This window comes from Boleophthalmus pectinirostris, unplaced genomic scaffold (genome assembly GCF_026225935.1).
Source record: "Boleophthalmus pectinirostris isolate CB_2022bp ecotype Guang Dong unplaced genomic scaffold, ASM2622593v1 HiC_scaffold_6, whole genome shotgun sequence".
In the NCBI taxonomy this organism is placed as follows: domain Eukaryota; kingdom Metazoa; phylum Chordata; class Actinopteri; order Gobiiformes; family Gobiidae; genus Boleophthalmus; species Boleophthalmus pectinirostris.
The window spans coordinates 40596815-40614314 of record NW_026571447.1 but is presented as its reverse complement, the minus strand read 5'-3'; the positions used below and the strand labels follow the sequence as shown (position 1 = coordinate 40614314).

The following is a 17500-nucleotide window of genomic DNA, read 5'->3' as shown; positions in this document are numbered from 1 at the left end:
CTCTGAGCCACACTCAGGTCCTTCAGGTCCTTCAGGTCCTTCAGTCACGTCTCAAACAGCGACACGAGAAACAACCGTCGAGAGAGTCACAGTCCAATCGTTTCACCAACACAGAGTCTCCACAGAGAAGCGCGATATAAATGAACAAACTGATTCAAATAAAGAATAAAATATAAATAAGCAAGTCAACGAAAAACATAAAAAACTCTAAAATCAGCAAATAAAATCAATAAAAGACAAAGTCAGAGGAAAACACAATTCTCACACTGTGCCAGGAGAGAACATAATAATAATAATAATAATAATAATAATAATAATAATAATAATAATAATAATGTTGTTATAATAATAATAATAACAACAACAACAACATTATTATTATTATTATTATTATTATTATTATTATGTTTTTATTTATTTATAATTTTTTTGTTTTGATCGATTATTATTTTTAGTAGTGTTGTATGTGTTGATTTTATTATTTCTGTTCATTGATTTTATTATTACTATTTTATTTATTGATTCTATTAGTTTCCTCAAGGTTGAAACATAATTCTGCTTTTAATTTTTAATTTTTTTTTAAGTAAAATATGTTTACATTGCTGTGTGAAGCACTTTGGAAACTGTTTTGTTTATAAAATGTGCTCTACAAATAAAGTTGAATTGGATTGTGATTGGAAAATACCAGAACATTCTCATTTAATCCTTTGTTTTAATCTGAGCTCTTAAACGAGTACGATGAAGCAGCGTGGACTTGTTTTGTAAGTGAACGGAAACTCTAAAAACAGATTTATTTTTCTAGAATATAAAACGTGAAGCTCAAAGACAAAAGCCACACGCACTGATCACCTCGAGCACTTGAACCTCGCACATGTGAAGTGGAGTCTCTTGTACCTGTCGGTGTTTCTCTCTGGAGTCTGTGAGGCTCGACTCTGCTGTGACACGATCACACGTCCTCACACACTCACTGGATTTATATTTACTGTCCTCACACACTCACTGGATTTATATTTACTGTCCTCACGCAGCAGCAGCAGCAGCACGTCGAGAGGAAGAGCTGCTCCTGTGTCGTCTGTCACCTCACACACATGTACAAATCAAACATCATCACTACTGTAACGATTTAGTCTTAGTGACAACTTTTTATCGTATAATTTGGTGTTTTGGTTTGAGACGATTCTTCAATCAGAAGCAGAATGAGCCTCACATTTGAAGAAAGACTCTCTCATTTCAGTTTCCAGGTTTAAAACAAGGGTTTAAACAAGGGCTGGGCACGTTAACGCGTTCATTTTACGTTAACTAATTATCGCGACAATTATTTTAACCCCCTTATTGCAGTTTTTGTTTTATTTTTTAATTTTTTATTTATTTTTAGTGTAAACATCTGTTTCTCGCTGGCTTATATTTTGAAAAAGTTCACTATGAGCGTTTGTTTAAGTTTGACGTCTTTTCTTTACACCAGTCGATCGCGATCTACCAGTCGATCGCCAAGGTGGTGTGGGTAGATCGCCGTGTCTCGTCTCGGACTCGTGTTTGGACTCGGTCTTGTCTCTCACTCGAGGTCTGACACTCAACAAGTGTGATCATATTTCATTCCGGCCGCTGCTGTTGGTAATAAACTTGTAGCGGGTGCAGGAGCGTGTGGGGCGTCTCAGTGCAGCCTGTGCGCTCATTTGAAACCCGCGGAGACTCTACGGCGCATCACAAACACACACGCTCCCTATGCACGGCTCGTCTGCGACAGCGTGTGCCCTCGTGTACCAGCGTGCATCACAGGGCAGGTTCAACTTCCTAAACATCCTACCTGTCCACCTGCCTCACGTCAGCACGCCGCCCCTCGCCTTTTCACGCTCTCGCTCCTTCCTGCGTACAGCCAACACAAGCCCCTCCCACAGTGCGGCTGATTAGAAGAACAAGACCAAACGTGAAGCAAAAACCAGTCTAAATTTGTGTTCCAGTGTTGGCACAAAGCAGGTCTACAGCATAGAGCGGATCTACAGAACAGACCTACTGCCACATTTGACTGAAGTTTGTCTAACAAAAGTGACAAATGCATCTGTGTTTGTCACGATGTGCGTTTGGTTTGGTAAACGTGCAGAGGCTGGTAAATATCACTGCAAAACCAGAAAAGAATGAAACTCCAGTTTGGAACTTTAAAAAACAGGTTTAAAAATCTTCCTTCACTTTTTTCACAGTTTTGTGTAAAGTGTCAGAGGAAGTTCTCTTAAAGAAGAGGTTCTCAAACTGTGGGGGAGGGTCCAAAAAAGGGGCACAGAGTGTTTCAGTGCAGTTTGTTTGACTTTGTATTAGGTCGATCATTTTGACTTGGTCATTTTGTAAGTAGCTCACATGATGAAAAAGTGTGAACACCCCTGGTTTACACTTTTTTCATTGTTTTCTGACCACGTGAGAGAGTAAAGTGTGTGAGAGTCCGGGGGCTGGACCAGCTGTGGGCTCTGAGTTTCTGCGGCTTCGGTTCGAGGGTTTTTCTTGTTCTTCTCCGTCCAAATCGAGTGTCCAGTGCAGTTTTCGTCGCTGTGGTCTCGTTTACATATTTGCTATCACAGGGTTTTCACAAAGACCCGGAAGAATTAATGATATGATCCCGCCCACAACTCAATGAAATCTGATTGGCCCAAACAACTGTCAATCTCAAACTTTGTTCCAGCCTCTGAAGATCCTGCAGGAGTTTGTTTAGTTCAGTCTGGACCAGGTCTGGACTCGGTCTGGACTCGGTCTGGACCCGGTCTGGACCCGGTCTGGACCCGGTTTGGACCCGGTTTGGACTCGGTCTAGACTCGGTCTGGACCCCGTCTGGACTCAGTCTGGACCTGACTCCTGTTGGATTTGAGTCCAGACTTGGTGATAATCGATCCGTCCTTTCGCACTAATGAACACAACAAGCTCCAAAATATAAAACATCCGTCACTTTAATGTTCCACCGTTTTGTCCACAAATGAGTTGTTTACCTTCCTCTGCTGCCACGGCAACGGACACAGCAACGGACAGAGAGACGAGCGGAAACAGGACACACACACACACACACACGGACACACACACACACACACACACACACACGGACAGATTGAGTGGCAGAGTGGTTGTCCTACAAACTGCCTGAGTCAAAGTGAAGCTAACTGAAGCACTGCTCTGTCTGAGACTCTGTGACTCCAGTGGGATTTGAATCTGAGTTTTATTTAAAACATTTGACCACAAAAATGTGACTCAGCTGGAACGACGACAGGTGATTCTCTCTCCTCCATCTCTTTCCCTTCCACTTCTCCCTCTCTCCTCCTCCGTCTCTTCATTCGCCGTCTCTCTCTCCTCCCACCCCTCAACTCTCTTTCCTCCCCCTCTCTCCCTCCCCCAAACTCTTTCTTTCCTCTCCTCCGCCTCCGCCCTCTCTCCTCCCTCCTTGCTCTCTCCCTGCATCTCTCTTTCCTCTCCCTTTCTCTCTCTCCCTCTCTCTCTCTCTCCCTTCTCCTCTCTCCTCCTCTCTCTTCCTCTCTCTTCCTCTCTCTCTCTCTCTCTCTCCTCTCTCACTCTCCCTCCTTGCTCTCTCCCTCCATCTCTCCCTTTCCTCTCCCCTTCTCTCCTCTCCTCTTCCTCCTCTCTCTCCTTCTCCCTCTCTCTCCTCTCCTCTCTCTCCCTCTCTCCTCCCTCTCTCTTCCTCTCTCTCTCCTTCCCTCTCTCTCTCTCATCTCTCTCCTCTCCCTCCTTGCTCTCTCTCTCTCCATCTCTCTCCTCCCACTCCTCATCTCTCTTTCCTCTCCCTTTCTCTCTCCTTCCTCTCTTCTCCCTCTCTCCCTCCTCTCTCTCCTCTCTCCTCTCTCCTCTCTTCTCTCTCTCTCCCTCTCTCCCTCTCTCTCTCTCCTCTCTCTCTCTCTCCTCCTCTCCCTCTCTCTCTCTCTCCTCCTCCTCCTCTCTCTCCCTCTCTCTCTCCTCCCTCTCTCTCTCTTCCTCTCTTCCTCCCTCTCTCCCTCTCTCTCTCTCTCTCCTCCTCTCTCCCCCTCTCTCCCTTCCTCTCTCTCTTCCTCTCTCTTCCTTCCTCTCTCTCTTCCTCTCTCCCCCCTCTCTCCTCCCTCTCTTCTCTCTCCTCATCCCCTAATCTCTTTCTTTCTTTCCTCTCCTCCCTCCTCTCTCTCATCTCTCTCACTCCTCCCTCCTTGCTCCCTTCTCCTTCTCTCTCCTCCCTCTCTCTCCTTCCTCCTTCTCTCTCCTCCCTCCGTTCTCGTCTCTCTCTCTCTCTCTCTCTCTTCTCTCCTCCCCTAATCTCTTTCTTTACTCTCCTCCCTCCTTGTTCCCTCCCTTTCTCTCTCATCCTCCTCCTCTCTCCTCCTTCTCTCTCTCCTCCATCCCCTAATCTGTCTCTCCCTCCTCCTCTCTCTCTCTCTCTTCTTCTTCTTCTTCTTCAGTTTCAGTAGCAGCAGGTCTGTGGGTTGGATCTGGCGGTGATGGACTCTCTCAGATCCAGATCCTCCTCTCCTCCTCTCCTCCTCCTCCTCCTCTCCTCCTCTCCTCCTTCTCCTCTCCTCTCCTCCTCTCCTCCACTCCCTCACTCCCTCGCTCCCTCACTCTGTTTCCTCGTTTAGGTCTGAGGAAAAGTCCTGATGGATCCTTCGTCCTTTAACCTGAGCTCGGATTTAAAGCTGCACCACGGAACTCTTCCACTTCAGACGCTCAAATCTGTGATCAAATTAAAACTGTGATCAGAATATTCTGGCAAACGTTACCGACAGGAAGTGAGCACGGGCGCACTCCCGGCTCCATCAGCTTCCAGTCCGACTCACTTTGCGTTGAAAAACTGTTTCTCTTCTCTCTGTAACTGCTGCCGTGAGCCTCGTTTTGGTCTTAAAATGTTCGGATTAAACGGTTCTCCTGGAGTTTTTATTTCTTTTTGTGTGTGCGTTTGTGTGAATCAGTTTCTCCAAATCTGCTCCCATAACTGCCTCGATGAGCTTCATTTGACTGGAGCTAAACCTGGATTAAACCAGGACTAAACTGGGGCTAAAAAAAGGACTAAATCAGGACTAAACCAGAACAAAACTGGGACGAAAGCGTTACTAAAACGGGAATATAACAGGACTAAACCAAGACTTAAACCGGGACTGAATCAGGAATCAGGACTAAACCAGAACTAAACCAGAACAAAACTGGGACTAAAGTGGGACTAAACCAGTACTAAACCAGAACTAAACCAAGACTAGATCAGGACTAACCTGGGACTAAACCAGGACTAAGACAGAAATAAAACAGGACTAAACCAGGACTAAACTGGGACTAAAACAGGACTAAAACTGGATTAAACCAGGACTATACAAGGACTGAACCAAGACTAAATTGGGACTAAAATGGGACTAAAACAAGGATTAAACACAGAGTAAACCAGGACTAAACCAAGACTTAAACCAGGACTGAATCAGGACTAAACTAGGACTAAACAAGAACTAAACCAGGACTAAAACAAGGACTAAACCAGGACTAAAACAGGACTGAACCATGGTGAACAACAACAAAAAAGACCTGATTTGTAAATTTGATTTGGAACTTAAAGAATCCGTTTGTGGGCTTCATTATTCCGGTTTTAAATTGGTCCAAAAAGTCCAAAAGGTGAAGAAATAAATCAGAATTTGTTTGAATCTGGAACAAAAAAAGTGAAGTTTATGTCATTTTAAATTCTTTTCTTGTGGTTTTAATTCTCTTTAAAAGTCGCTTCTGTTCGTTCTGGGATCAGCGTTTCAAAACTTTCACAATCACAAACTGAAACACGTAAAAATAAAAAAATAAACCCCAGTCTGGAGCGCCCCCTGCTGTCCACAAAGCCAGACTTTGGACCTGTTTTAGACCTGGTTTAGTCCTGGTTTAGACCTGGTTTAGTCCTGTTTAGTCTGTTTAGTCCTGGTTTAGTCCTGGTTTAGTCCTGGTTTAGTCCTGGTTTAGACCTGGTTTAGTCCTGGTTTAGTCCTGGTTTAGTCTTGGTTTAGTCCTGGTTTAGTCCTGGTTTAGTCCTGTTTAGTCCTGGTTTAGTTCCTGGTTTAGTCCTGGTTTAGTCCTGGTTTAGTCCTGGTTTAGTCCTGGTTTTAGTCCTGGTTTAGAGTCCTGGTTTAGTCCTGGTTCTGGTTTTAGACCTGGTTTAGTCCTGGTTTAGTCCTGGTTTAGTCCTGGTTTAGACCTGGTTTAGTCCTGGTTAGTTCTAGTTTAGCCTGGTTTAGTCCTGGTTTAGTCCTGGTTTAGTCTGGTTTAGTCTGGTTTAGTAGTCCTGGTTTAGTCCTGGTTTAGTCCTGTTTAGTCCTGTTTAGTCCTGGTTTAGTCCTGGTTTAGTCCTGGTTTAGTCCTGGTTTAGACCTGGTTTAGTCCTGGTTTAGTCCTGGTTTAGACCTGGTTTTAGTCCTGGTTTAGTCCTGGTTTAGACCTGGTTTAGTGGTTAGTCCTGGTTTAGACCTGGTTTAGGCCTGGTTTAGTCCTGGTTTAGTCCTGGTTTAGCTCTGGTTTAGACCTGGTTTAGTCCTGGTTTAGACCTGGTTTAGACCTGGTTTAGTCCTGGTTTAGACCTGGTTTAGACCTGGTTTAGTCCTGTTTTAGTCCTGGTTAGCTGGTTTAGTCCTGGTTTAGTCCTGGTTTAGTTCCTGGTTTAGTCCTGGTTTAGTCCTGGTTCGTGGGATCAGCCCAGTCTGGAGTGTGCAGCGCCCCCTGCTGTCCACACACCCGAGCGCTGGGCAAACAGAGCCGTGTGTTTCCTGTGAGCTCAGACCGACACCAGAACCAAAAAACCCGTCTGGTCCAGGTTTGTGGACTTCAGAACCGCACAGAAACAGACCGGATTTAATCTACGAGGAAACAGTCTGGACAAAACACAAACAGAGCAACTTTCACACTAAGAGAAAAGAAGAAACGAGAAGAAAAGAAAAAACAATCAGTGTGTCGTTTGTTCAGGCGGTTTTCAAAAATAAAACCAAAAATAAGAAAATAAAAAAAAAAAAAAAAAAAAAAAATTTTCCTCAAAACTTTGTCTCCAAAACCAAAAAAAAAAAAAAAAAAAAAATAAAAAAAAATATAAATATATATATATATATATATATATATATATATATATATATATATATATATATATATATATATATATAATAGCCAGACTTTGGTCCTGTTTTAATTCTGGTTTAGACCTGGTTCAGTCCTGGTTTAGTTCTGATTTAGTCCTGATTTAGTCCTGGTTTAGTCCTGGTTGAGTTCTGGTTTAGTTCTGGTTTAGTCCTGATTTAGTCCTGGTTTAGTTCTGGTTTTAGTCTGGTTTAGTCTGATTTAGTCCTTTTAGTCCTGGTTTAGTCCTGGTTCAGTCCTGGTTTAGTCCTGATTTAGTCCTGGTTTAATTCTGGTTTAGTCCTGGTTCAGTTCTGGTTTAGTCCTGGTTTAGTCCTGGTTAGTCCTGTTCTTCTGGTTTAGTCCTGGTTTAGTCCTGGTTTAGACCTGGTTTAGTCTGGTTTAGTCTGGTTTAGTGGTTGTTCTGGTTTAGTCCTGGTTTAGACCTGGTTTAGTTCTGGTTTAGTTCTGGTTTAGTTTTAGTCCTGGTTTAGTCCTGGTTTAGTCTGGTTTAGTCTGTTTAGTTTTTAGTCTGGTTTAGACCTGGTTTAGTTCTGGTTTAGTCCTGGTTTAGACCTGGTTTAGTTCTGGTATAGTCTGGTTTAGTCCTGGTTCAGTTCTGGTTTAGTCCTGGTTTAGTCCTGGTTTAGACCTGGTTTAGTTCTGGTTTAGTCCTGGTTTAGTCCTGGTTTAGTGTCTGGTTTAGACTGGTTTAGTCCTGGTTTAGTCCTGGTTCAGTTTCTGGTTTAGTCCTGGTTTAGTCCTGGTTTAGTCTGGTTAGTCTGGTTTAGTCCTGGTTTAGTGGTTTAGTTCTGGTTTAGTCTGGTTTAGTCCTGGTTTAGTCTGGTTCTGTTTAGTCCTGGTTCAGTTCTGGTTTAGTCCTGGTTTAGTCCTGGTTTAGTTTAGTCCTGGTTTAGTTCTGGGTTCAGTTCTGGTTTAGACCTGGTTCAGTTCTGGTTTAGTCCTGGTTTAGTTCTGGTTTAGTCTGGTTTAGACCTGGTTCAGTTCTGGTTTAGTTCTGGTTCAGTTCTGGTTTTCGCAGTTTAAGTCAGTGAAACGGGAAACAAATTATTTTCATTTTGTTTTTGGAGACAAATAACGAAGAAATTAGTTTTCTTATTTTTACTTTAATTTTGAAAAACAAATGAACGAAACAAAAACTGAAAACACGAGTCCAGGTTTATTTTTATTTCTGTTTCTGTTTTTGTTTTTGACCCAAAAATCACATTTGTGTTGATGATTTTAACGTTTGTTCTAAAATTAGTCGAGTCCAGCGTGTTTCATTTAAAACCTCTGTGAAAGACCTGACCAGCCCCCCCTTCAGAGCCCCGGCCTCTATAATCGCTCCAGACTTGACCAGCCCCCCCTTCAGAGCCTCTATAATCACTCCAGACTTGACCAGCCCCCCCTTCAGAGCCTCTATAATCACTCCAGACTTGACCAGCCCCCCCTTCAGAGCCTCTATAATCACTCCAGACCTGACCAGCCCCCCCTTCAGAGCCTCTATAATCACTCCAGACCTGACCAGCCCCCCCTTCAGAGCCTCTATAATCGCTCCACTCCAGACCTGACCGACCAGCCCCCCTTCAGAGCCTCTATAATCGCCCCCTCTAATCACTCCAGACCTGACCGGCCCCCCCTTCAGAACCTCTATATTCGCTCCAGACTTGACCAGCCCCCCTTCAGAACCTCTAAATCACTCCAGACCTGACCAGCCCCCCTTCAGAGCCTCTATAATTACTCCAGACCTGACCAGCCCCCCCTTCAGAGCCTCTATAATCGCTCCAGACCTGACCAGCCCCCCCTTCAGAGCCTCTATAATCGCTCCAATTTCCTGGTCTCCTCGGGCGCTCGGCTCCAGCAGGTCACATTCCCAGGAACGTCTGGAAGTATAAACGAGAAACGAGAAACGAGGGGCAAGAGGAGGAGAGGAAGAGAGGAGGAGGTGAGGAGAAGAAGAGGAGGAGAGGAAGAGAGAGGAGGTGAGGAGGAGGGAAAAGAGGAGGAGAGGAGAAGAGAGAGGAGAGGAGAGAGGTGAAAGAAGAGGAGAGGTGAAGAGGAGGAGGAGGTGAGGAGAGGAAGAGAGGAAGAGAGGAGGAGAGGAGGAGAAGAGGAGGAGAGGAGGAGAGGAGAAGGAGAGGTGAAGAGGAGGAGAGGAAGAGAGGAGGAGGTGAGGAGGAGAGGAAGAGAGAGGAGGTGAGGAGGAGGAGGAGAGAAGAGAAGAGGAGGAGATGAGGAGAGGAAAAGAGGAGGAGAGGTGAAGAGGAGGAGAGAAGAGAGAGGAGATGAGGAGAGGAGAAGAGGAGGAGAGGAAGAGAAGAGGAGGAGATGAGGAGAGGTGAAGAGGAGGAGAGGAAGAGAAGTGGAGGTTTATCAAAAATATTGTGAATTTGTGTTTTTAATCACTGAGATTTTGAAAAATTAAAGGTTATTAGTTAAATTTACTCCAGATTTTCTGACTCACAAAGACGACGAGAAGAGGAGCAGAGGAAAAGAAAAAGGGTAAAAGGAGCAAAGAAGATGAAGAGAAGTAAGAAAAGGGTCAGAAGAAGAGAGGAGCCGAGGACGCAAAGGAAAGGGTCAGAAGAGCAGAGGGGAGATCAAGATGGAGCAGAGGAGAAGAACAAAAGGGTCAGAGGAGCAGAGGAGAAGAAGAGAGGGTCAAATGAGCAAAGAAGAGTAAGAGAAGGGTCAGAGGGGAGGAAGAAAGGAGGAGAGGGTCAGAGGAGCAGAGGAAAAGAGGAAATGAAAAAGGGTAAAAGAAACAAAGAGGAAGAGAAGGGTCAGAGGAGCAGAGGATGCAGAGGAGAAGGTCAAATGGAGTAGAGGAGAAGAAAAAAAGGGAGTAGAAGATGCAGAAGAAAGAGTCAGAGGAGAAGAGGAGAGGAAGAAAGGGTCAGATGGCACTGAGGAAAGGAAAAAGGGTCAGAAGAGCAGAGGAAGAAGAGGAGCGGGTCAGAGGATGAGAGGAAAGGAATAAAGGGTAAGAGGATGCAGAAGAGAAGAAGGAGTGAGGGTCAGAAGAAGAGAGGAGCAGAGGATGCAAAGGAAAGGGTCAGAAGAGCAGAGGGGAGATCAAGATGGAGCAGAGGAGAAGAAGAAAGGGTCAGAGAGCAGAGAGAGAGAGAGAGAGAGAGTCAGATGGGAGCAGAGGAGAGAGAAGGGATCAGAGAGAGCAAGACGATCCAGAGAGTCAGAGGAGCAGAGGAGAAGAAAAAAAAGGTCAGAGGAGCAGAGGAGAGGAAGAAAGGGTAAGAAGATGCAGAAGAGAAGGTCAGAGACGAAGAAAAGAGGAGCAGAAGAAGGTCAGAGAAGAGGAGGAGAGGGTCAGATGGAGCAGAGGAGAAGAAACAAAGGGTAAGAGGAGCAGAAGATGCAGAGGAGCATCTCTAAACGGATCTGCATGTGCTTCTGGTTTTACAAATTTAAAAAAGTCAAATTTCCTTACAATTTAACACAACATTTCTCAAAAAATCTGTGAAATTCTGACATTTTAAAGCTTCAGTTTGTGTAAAAAAAATCACTTCTAACTGCTTTTTTTGTAGTTTTTTTTTTTCTGGCTCTAGAGTCTGCGTGACGTCACCTGCAGGACTCGGTGGACTTGGATTTTCAGCTTCAGTTTGACCTTTTTGAAAATCCGAGCGTCGGTTTTGGTTTTGACGGGAGAAAAGCTCGAGCCGGGGTTTGTTCCCGCTGAATACGCGTCGTGCTGTCAGCCTGATTTGCACTTTTGTTCCCGGCGTTTGCTCACAATGGCCGTATTCTTCCACACATCCGTCCAATCAGCGACGGCCGCGGCGTTCTGACAGCTCCGCCCCCTGCTGACCGCGGCGAGAGGAGACGAGAAACACACGCCGGCTCCGGGCAATCACCGAGGAATCAAACTTTTAGAAACGTTTATTTTTTAAGGTTTTATTCCGTGTTTGAATGAATCATCAAAGCGCGGTGACAAATACAGTTTCAGAAAACCTCGATTAGAATCTTGCGCCCAAAAGATGATTTAGGAAGAAATGTGGAAGAAGAAGGAGATGTTTCCTGAAGTTTCTGCGTGAAGTTTTGAAGCTTCTGCAGATGATTTGGTTTTTCCTTAAGAAGATTCACAGTCTGAACATTCAGTTGTGAAGAAAACACCTGAGCAGTTTTGTGAAGAAATGTTTGTCCTGAATCTGTGTGTCGTTCGTTCATTTGTTTTTCAATATAAAAATAAAAACAAAAAAACAACAGTTTTCTTCGTTATTTGTCTCCAAAACCAAAATAAAGTTGTTCAGTTTTCGATTTTGTGTTTAAATGAAAAATGGAAAAAACGGGATAACGGCCGTTTCTCGTTCACGTGACGGCGATGTTGGACTTTTGCTCCACGTACGGACTGAACCAGGACTGATCCAGGTCCGGGACCAGACCAGGACCAGAGCGTTGACTCTGAGCCTCTGCGGTGTCCAAGCCTCAACTTCGAGCTCTGGCCCTGCCGTGGACTCTGAGCCTCTGGTCTGGTCCCGGTCTCAGTCCTGCTCTGGTCCCAGTCTGGTCCTGGTTTCAGTCCTGGTCTCAGTCATGGTCTGGTCCCGGTCTGGTCTCGGTCTCAGTCTTGGTCTGGTCCTGGTCCCAGACCTGGATCAGTCCTGGTTCAGTCCGTTATCAAATTTTTTCCTTTTTTCATTTAAACACAAAATCGAAAAACTTAAAAAACAAATCATTTTGTTTTGAAAATTGACTGAAACTGAATTCAAACAGGACTAAAACAGGTCTAAACCAGGACTAAAACAGGACTAAAACTAAAAACAGGTCTAAACCAGGACTAAACCAGGACTAAACCAGGACTAAACTGGGGCTAAACCAGGTCTAAAACAGGACTAAACCAGGAAACTAAACCAGGACTAAACCAGGACTAAACCAGGACTAAACTAAACCAGGACTAAAACCAGGACTAAAACCAGGTCTAAACCAGGACAGGACTAAACCAGGATTTAAACAACTAGACAAAACCAGGACTAAACCAGGACTAAACCAGGACTAAACCAGGACTGTTCTATATTGATCTATGACAAAACAAATTACAGTAAAACAGAACTAAACCAGGGTAAAAATTGATTCTAAACTGGATTAAACCGAGTCCTCACAGCTGATTGGACGTGATCAGATGTGATGAGTCGTGTGTTACCGTGGAGACGTGTCCCGTACGCACAGAGCCGACTCGACAGTTCTGTGCGCCGGTCAAACTGTTTACAGCCTGTGTCCTTGGTCGGGTCCCTGGAGGAGCTGCAGGGCCCACACACGGACCAGGACCAGGACCAGGACCAGGACCGGGACCAGGGGACCAGGACCAGGACCAGGACCAGGACCAGGACCAGGAGGCAGAGGCTCGGGCCCCTGGGCACCGAGCAGATCTGCTGACTCACAACTCTGCCCCCGACCTCACAAAAGAACACACAACAACACACAACAACACAACACACACACACAACAACACACAACACACAACACAACACACAACAACACACACAACACACACACAACAACACAACAACACACACACACACAACACACACACAACACACACACACACACAACACACAACACACAACAACACACAACAACACAACAACAACACACACACAACACAACAACAAACAACACACAACACACAACACACACAACAACACAACACACACAACAACACAACAACACACAACACACAACAACACACACACACACAACAACACACACAACAACAACACACAACACACACACAACAACACACAACACAACAACAACACACAACACAACACACAACAACACAACACACACACAACACACACACACACAACAACACACAACAACAACAACACACAACACACAACACACAACAACACAACACACAACACACACAACACAACACACAACACACAACACACAACAACAACAACACAACAACACACAACCTGCCGACATCACCCAACTTTTTTCTACAGGAGACATGTGCAGTAGAGTGAAGTAATCAGAGTACAAATGATGAGTAACTGTATTTAGTTACAGTTACTGTTTCAGTGAGTGGTAATTAGATTACAGTTACTTTGCTGAAGTAAATGTTATTTACATAAGTGTTATGTAAATGGATACACAGAGGGATTTTACTGTTTTCACATTTTGGGCTAAATCCCCCCTTTTTTTTTTTGGTAATTCCACTCATTGCCGGAAACTAAACCAGGTCCAAACTAGGACTAAACCAGGTCTAAACCAGGTCTAAACCAGGTCTAAACCAGGATTTAACAGGACTAAATCCTGCTGTGTGGACGTGTTTCTTCTTCTTCTATCAATAATATTTTTAATTTGGTTCAGTAAAATCTGGACTTTTTATTTTCTTTTATCAGACAAAACTTCTTATGTGAAGATTTCCTCGTCTTTGCTTCTCTACAGAAAATCAAGTAATCCAAAGTAATCAGATTACATTACTCACTTTAAGCAATATAATGGATTATGTTACAAACTACATTCTGGGGTGTGTAATCTGTAATCTGTAGGGGATTACATTTTAAAAGTAACATTTCCAACACTGAATATAAATCACACTGGAGTAAAAGTCGCAGGAAACACCCACAACATGAACAAAAGCTCAACTTATAGTCTGAAAAATACAGTATTCATTAGTTTTACTGACCTCCCGTCTTTATTAAAAACTATCGGCCTGTAAAACGTTGAACGTCTGAAACCAAACAATTTCCATAAAAACAGTGAAACTTCTCACACACAGAGATAAAATTGTGTTATGTAACTGTTATTTCTCCTTCACAGCTCGACTCGACAGCTCCGTGTGAAGAAAACTTCCAACGTTATGAGACATTATTACATCAAATTAAAATCCCGACCAGGAGATTTGCTGAAGCTTTAACATTTCCAGCTCATTTTTCAGGATCTGCTCCGATATTAGATTCCACCAGACTCTGAAAATATGTTTAAATCCATTTTGTATTTTTTTTCCTTGAGTTCTCAAAGCTGAATCATGCTGTTTGTTAATATGTGCATTGTGTCTCCATGGTAACAGCTGAACATTGCATATATACGCACATGCAGACCCCCCCAGCGCGATGTCACTCTAAAGTGTTTATACAGACGTCTTTACAGTTTCATACAACCATAAATTTGCCAGAATTGTTACATCAGCAGCAGAAGAGGAGCGCAAAAATATCAAAATATCGTGACACTAGATTTGGACAGACGGTATCGTTAAGTATCGGAAAGAGAATTATTTTTGTATCTTTTGGTAAATATTTTTGTGACTGCACTATAGTTTTGTTCAGCTTTTCTTTTTTTTTCATAATTTCTGTGATATTTTGAACAATCTTCATCAGCTGAACAAACATCAACACAACAAATTTATAAAGACAAATAAAAACTCGAATATTTAACAAAAATGACAACCCAAGAATAAGCCAAACGAACCAGAAAGGAGCCAAAATATAACAATAATTAAAACAAAATATTGGAAGGAAACTTGTTTATGCGACACACCTGACAAATTCACTGTTTTGATGATTAAAATCAGTGCTTTTCATAAGAACGCTGCACAAATCATGGTTTAACAAAGATATTGTTGCTAAAATGTATTTGTTTTTTCTTCAAAATATGTTTCATTCAGTCAACCCACAACACAGAGAACAAGAAAAAGTTTCTGTTTCAGTGTGCGGAGTTAAACTGTGAAATAGTTTAAAGGAGTTTTACAGCACTGCCAACGAATTTACCATTTTAAAGTATTAATCAAACAACGGCTTTAAGTTGGAAGAAGGACGATAATTACACTTGAGGTGAGTAGAAGTGAAATTGTATTGTAAAAAAAGCACTTCATGGCACAAATAGTTTATAGTGCTACGATTATTGTTTGTAACGAGTCAATACAGAAAGTGTTTTTCATCATTATTAGTAGTAGTGTTACTGTTAGAGGTGGGAGAGGTGTTCTTGTTTGTTTGTTTGTTTGTTTGTTTGTTTGTTTTCTATTTTTTCACCTCGATTGTTAAGTTTGTGGCCACACCGGCTTCTCAAACCCTGATCCCGTCAGATCTCAGAAGGTCAGAGGTCGGGCTTGGTTAGTTCTTGGATGGAGACTCTGGGAAAATCAGGAGCCACAGGAGGAGCCAGACACACACAAAAAAAACTGTTGTTGTGTCCTTAGGCAAGACACTTCACCCACATTGCCTTAATATGAAAGTGTGTGTGTGTGTGTGTGTGTGTGTGTGCGTGTGTGTGTGTGTGTGTGTGTGTGCGCGTGTGTGTGTGTGTGTGTGTGTGTGTGTGTTGGTGGTGGTCGGAGGGACCGATGGTGCAGATTGGCAGCCTCGCTTCCGTCAGTTTGTCCCAGGGCAACTGTGGCTACAATAGTAGTTTACCACCACTGGGTCTGGAGTGAATGAATAATGATCTGTAAAGATGCACTGGTAACACTTTATAATAACTACACCTTATTTAGCCTTAATAAAGCATGAACAAAGACTTAATTAATAATGATTCACGCTTAGTAAATGTTTAATAAAGGATAATTAGTCTTCACTTTAGAAAAGCTCTCAAAAAGACTTAACTAACAGATAACAGCTGCCTGAATGATCATTGCACTACATTATTAGTAAATCATTATCTCACAGTTTACTAATGATTAATAAATGCTTAAATGGTTAGTTCATGAGTAATTAAGTATGAAATAATTATGAGTAACTATTTACAGCACAGGCAAATTAAGTGCAAGTGCTAATTAAGGTAGTAATTAAGTAGTTACTAAGTGTGAGTCATTATTAATTAAGTCTTTGTTCATTATTAATTAAGCCTTTGTTCATGCTTTATTAAGGCTAAATAAGGTGTAGTTATTATAAAGTGTTACCGATGCATTATATATGTTGAAGACACATGTTCTATCTGCAACATATTAATTATCGCATCGATCCCCATATTGTGATAATATCGTATCGTATCGTATCGAATCATGAGGGACCCTGTGATTCTCAGCCTTAACCAGCAGTACGGACGTAACAATAAAATATCGTGATTCAAGGTTTCACAATAATATCATGGATCATCACAATAAATCGAACTACAAGACTCCAATAAAATAACAGACAGAACTACAAAGACCATGATCCTTTGCTCCGTTTCAGTGCAGACGACAAGAAGAAATCACTGTTCTAACACTTTTAAATCATAGTTTTTTGGGTCGTTTTAAAAGGAAAAAGCAAAAGTAGAGAACACAGCACAGTTCACACCTCCACAAAATATCACAATAAATATCGAATCATGAGAAGCGTATCGTGAAAACATCGTTCAGAAACATTTGGAAACCGTTACATCCCTGATCAGCAGCAAAGCCACGTCCATAAACCGCACATTAAGACTGTTTTTGCGTTTCAGTTCGATGGAAACGTGTGACTCACCCGTCTCCGTGGCGCACCAGGATGGCGCGGTACAGCTGGTGCTCGGGGCTGTCGGCTCCGCGGGCGCAGGGCTGGAGGAAGGGGTGCAGCGCCGCCAGGACGAAACCCTGCTGGTACAGGTCCTGGAGCTGAGCGGGCACCTCCCTCACCGACGACAGACGAAGAGTCGACGTCCCACCTGAACGAGAACGAGAAGGTCAGGAAATATACATCTGTGTGACCACAACATATCATCACAACTCTGCTCAAACTGTGAGAGATACAGGACTACATTCATGGTATAATACTCCCTACAACTGTACAACAACTCACCCTTATGTAACAGATAATACTCCCTACAACTGTACAACAACTCGCCCTTATGTAACAGATAATACTCCCTACAACAACTCGCCCTTATGTAACAGATAATACTCCCTACAACAACTCGCCCTTATGTAACAGATAATACTCCCTACAACTACAACAACTCACCCTTATGTAACAGATAATACTCCCTACAACTGTACAACAACTCGCCCTTATGTAACAGATAATACTCCCTACAACTGTACAACAACTCGCCCTTATGTAACAGATAATACTCCCTACAACTGTACGACAACTCGCCCTTATGTAACAGATAATACTCCCTACAACTGTACAACAACTCGTCCTTATGATTGTCCTGTTAATCAACATATATTTTTTGCACCTCTTATATAACTGAGATATATTTTTGTTATTTTATTTCTAAATTTATTTTATTTTTCGTATACATTTTTAGAATTATGTCTTATTTGACGCCTGTCTCTTGCTACTTATTTTTTTTAGAGTTTATTATTACTTAATTTTATTATAATATATTGTGATGTGTCCAAATAATTTCTTTTGTGCATCAATAAAATTTATCTTAGTCTAAGATTTTTTTTTTCTCTCAATAAAATCTTAAAGGGACCATTTGATGCTATTTTCTGATTTATGTTCTGTTCTGTTGTGTTTTGTTTCATTCACACATGTTTAACATAAAAAAC

General features: G+C 42.7%; 1 protein-coding gene across 2 annotated transcripts in view; it reads right to left on the bottom strand.

Moving 5' to 3' along the window:
• LOC110171067 (raftlin-like) overlaps positions 1-17500 on the bottom strand; it is a 215895-nt gene that overhangs the window by 82737 nt on the left and 115658 nt on the right. For both annotated transcript variants that reach the window (XM_055164067.1, XM_055164068.1), the window contains exon 3: positions 16488-16665. In XM_055164067.1, coding sequence (XP_055020042.1) covers positions 16488-16665 — 178 coding nt within the window. The remainder of the gene's footprint in view (positions 1-16487; positions 16666-17500) is intronic.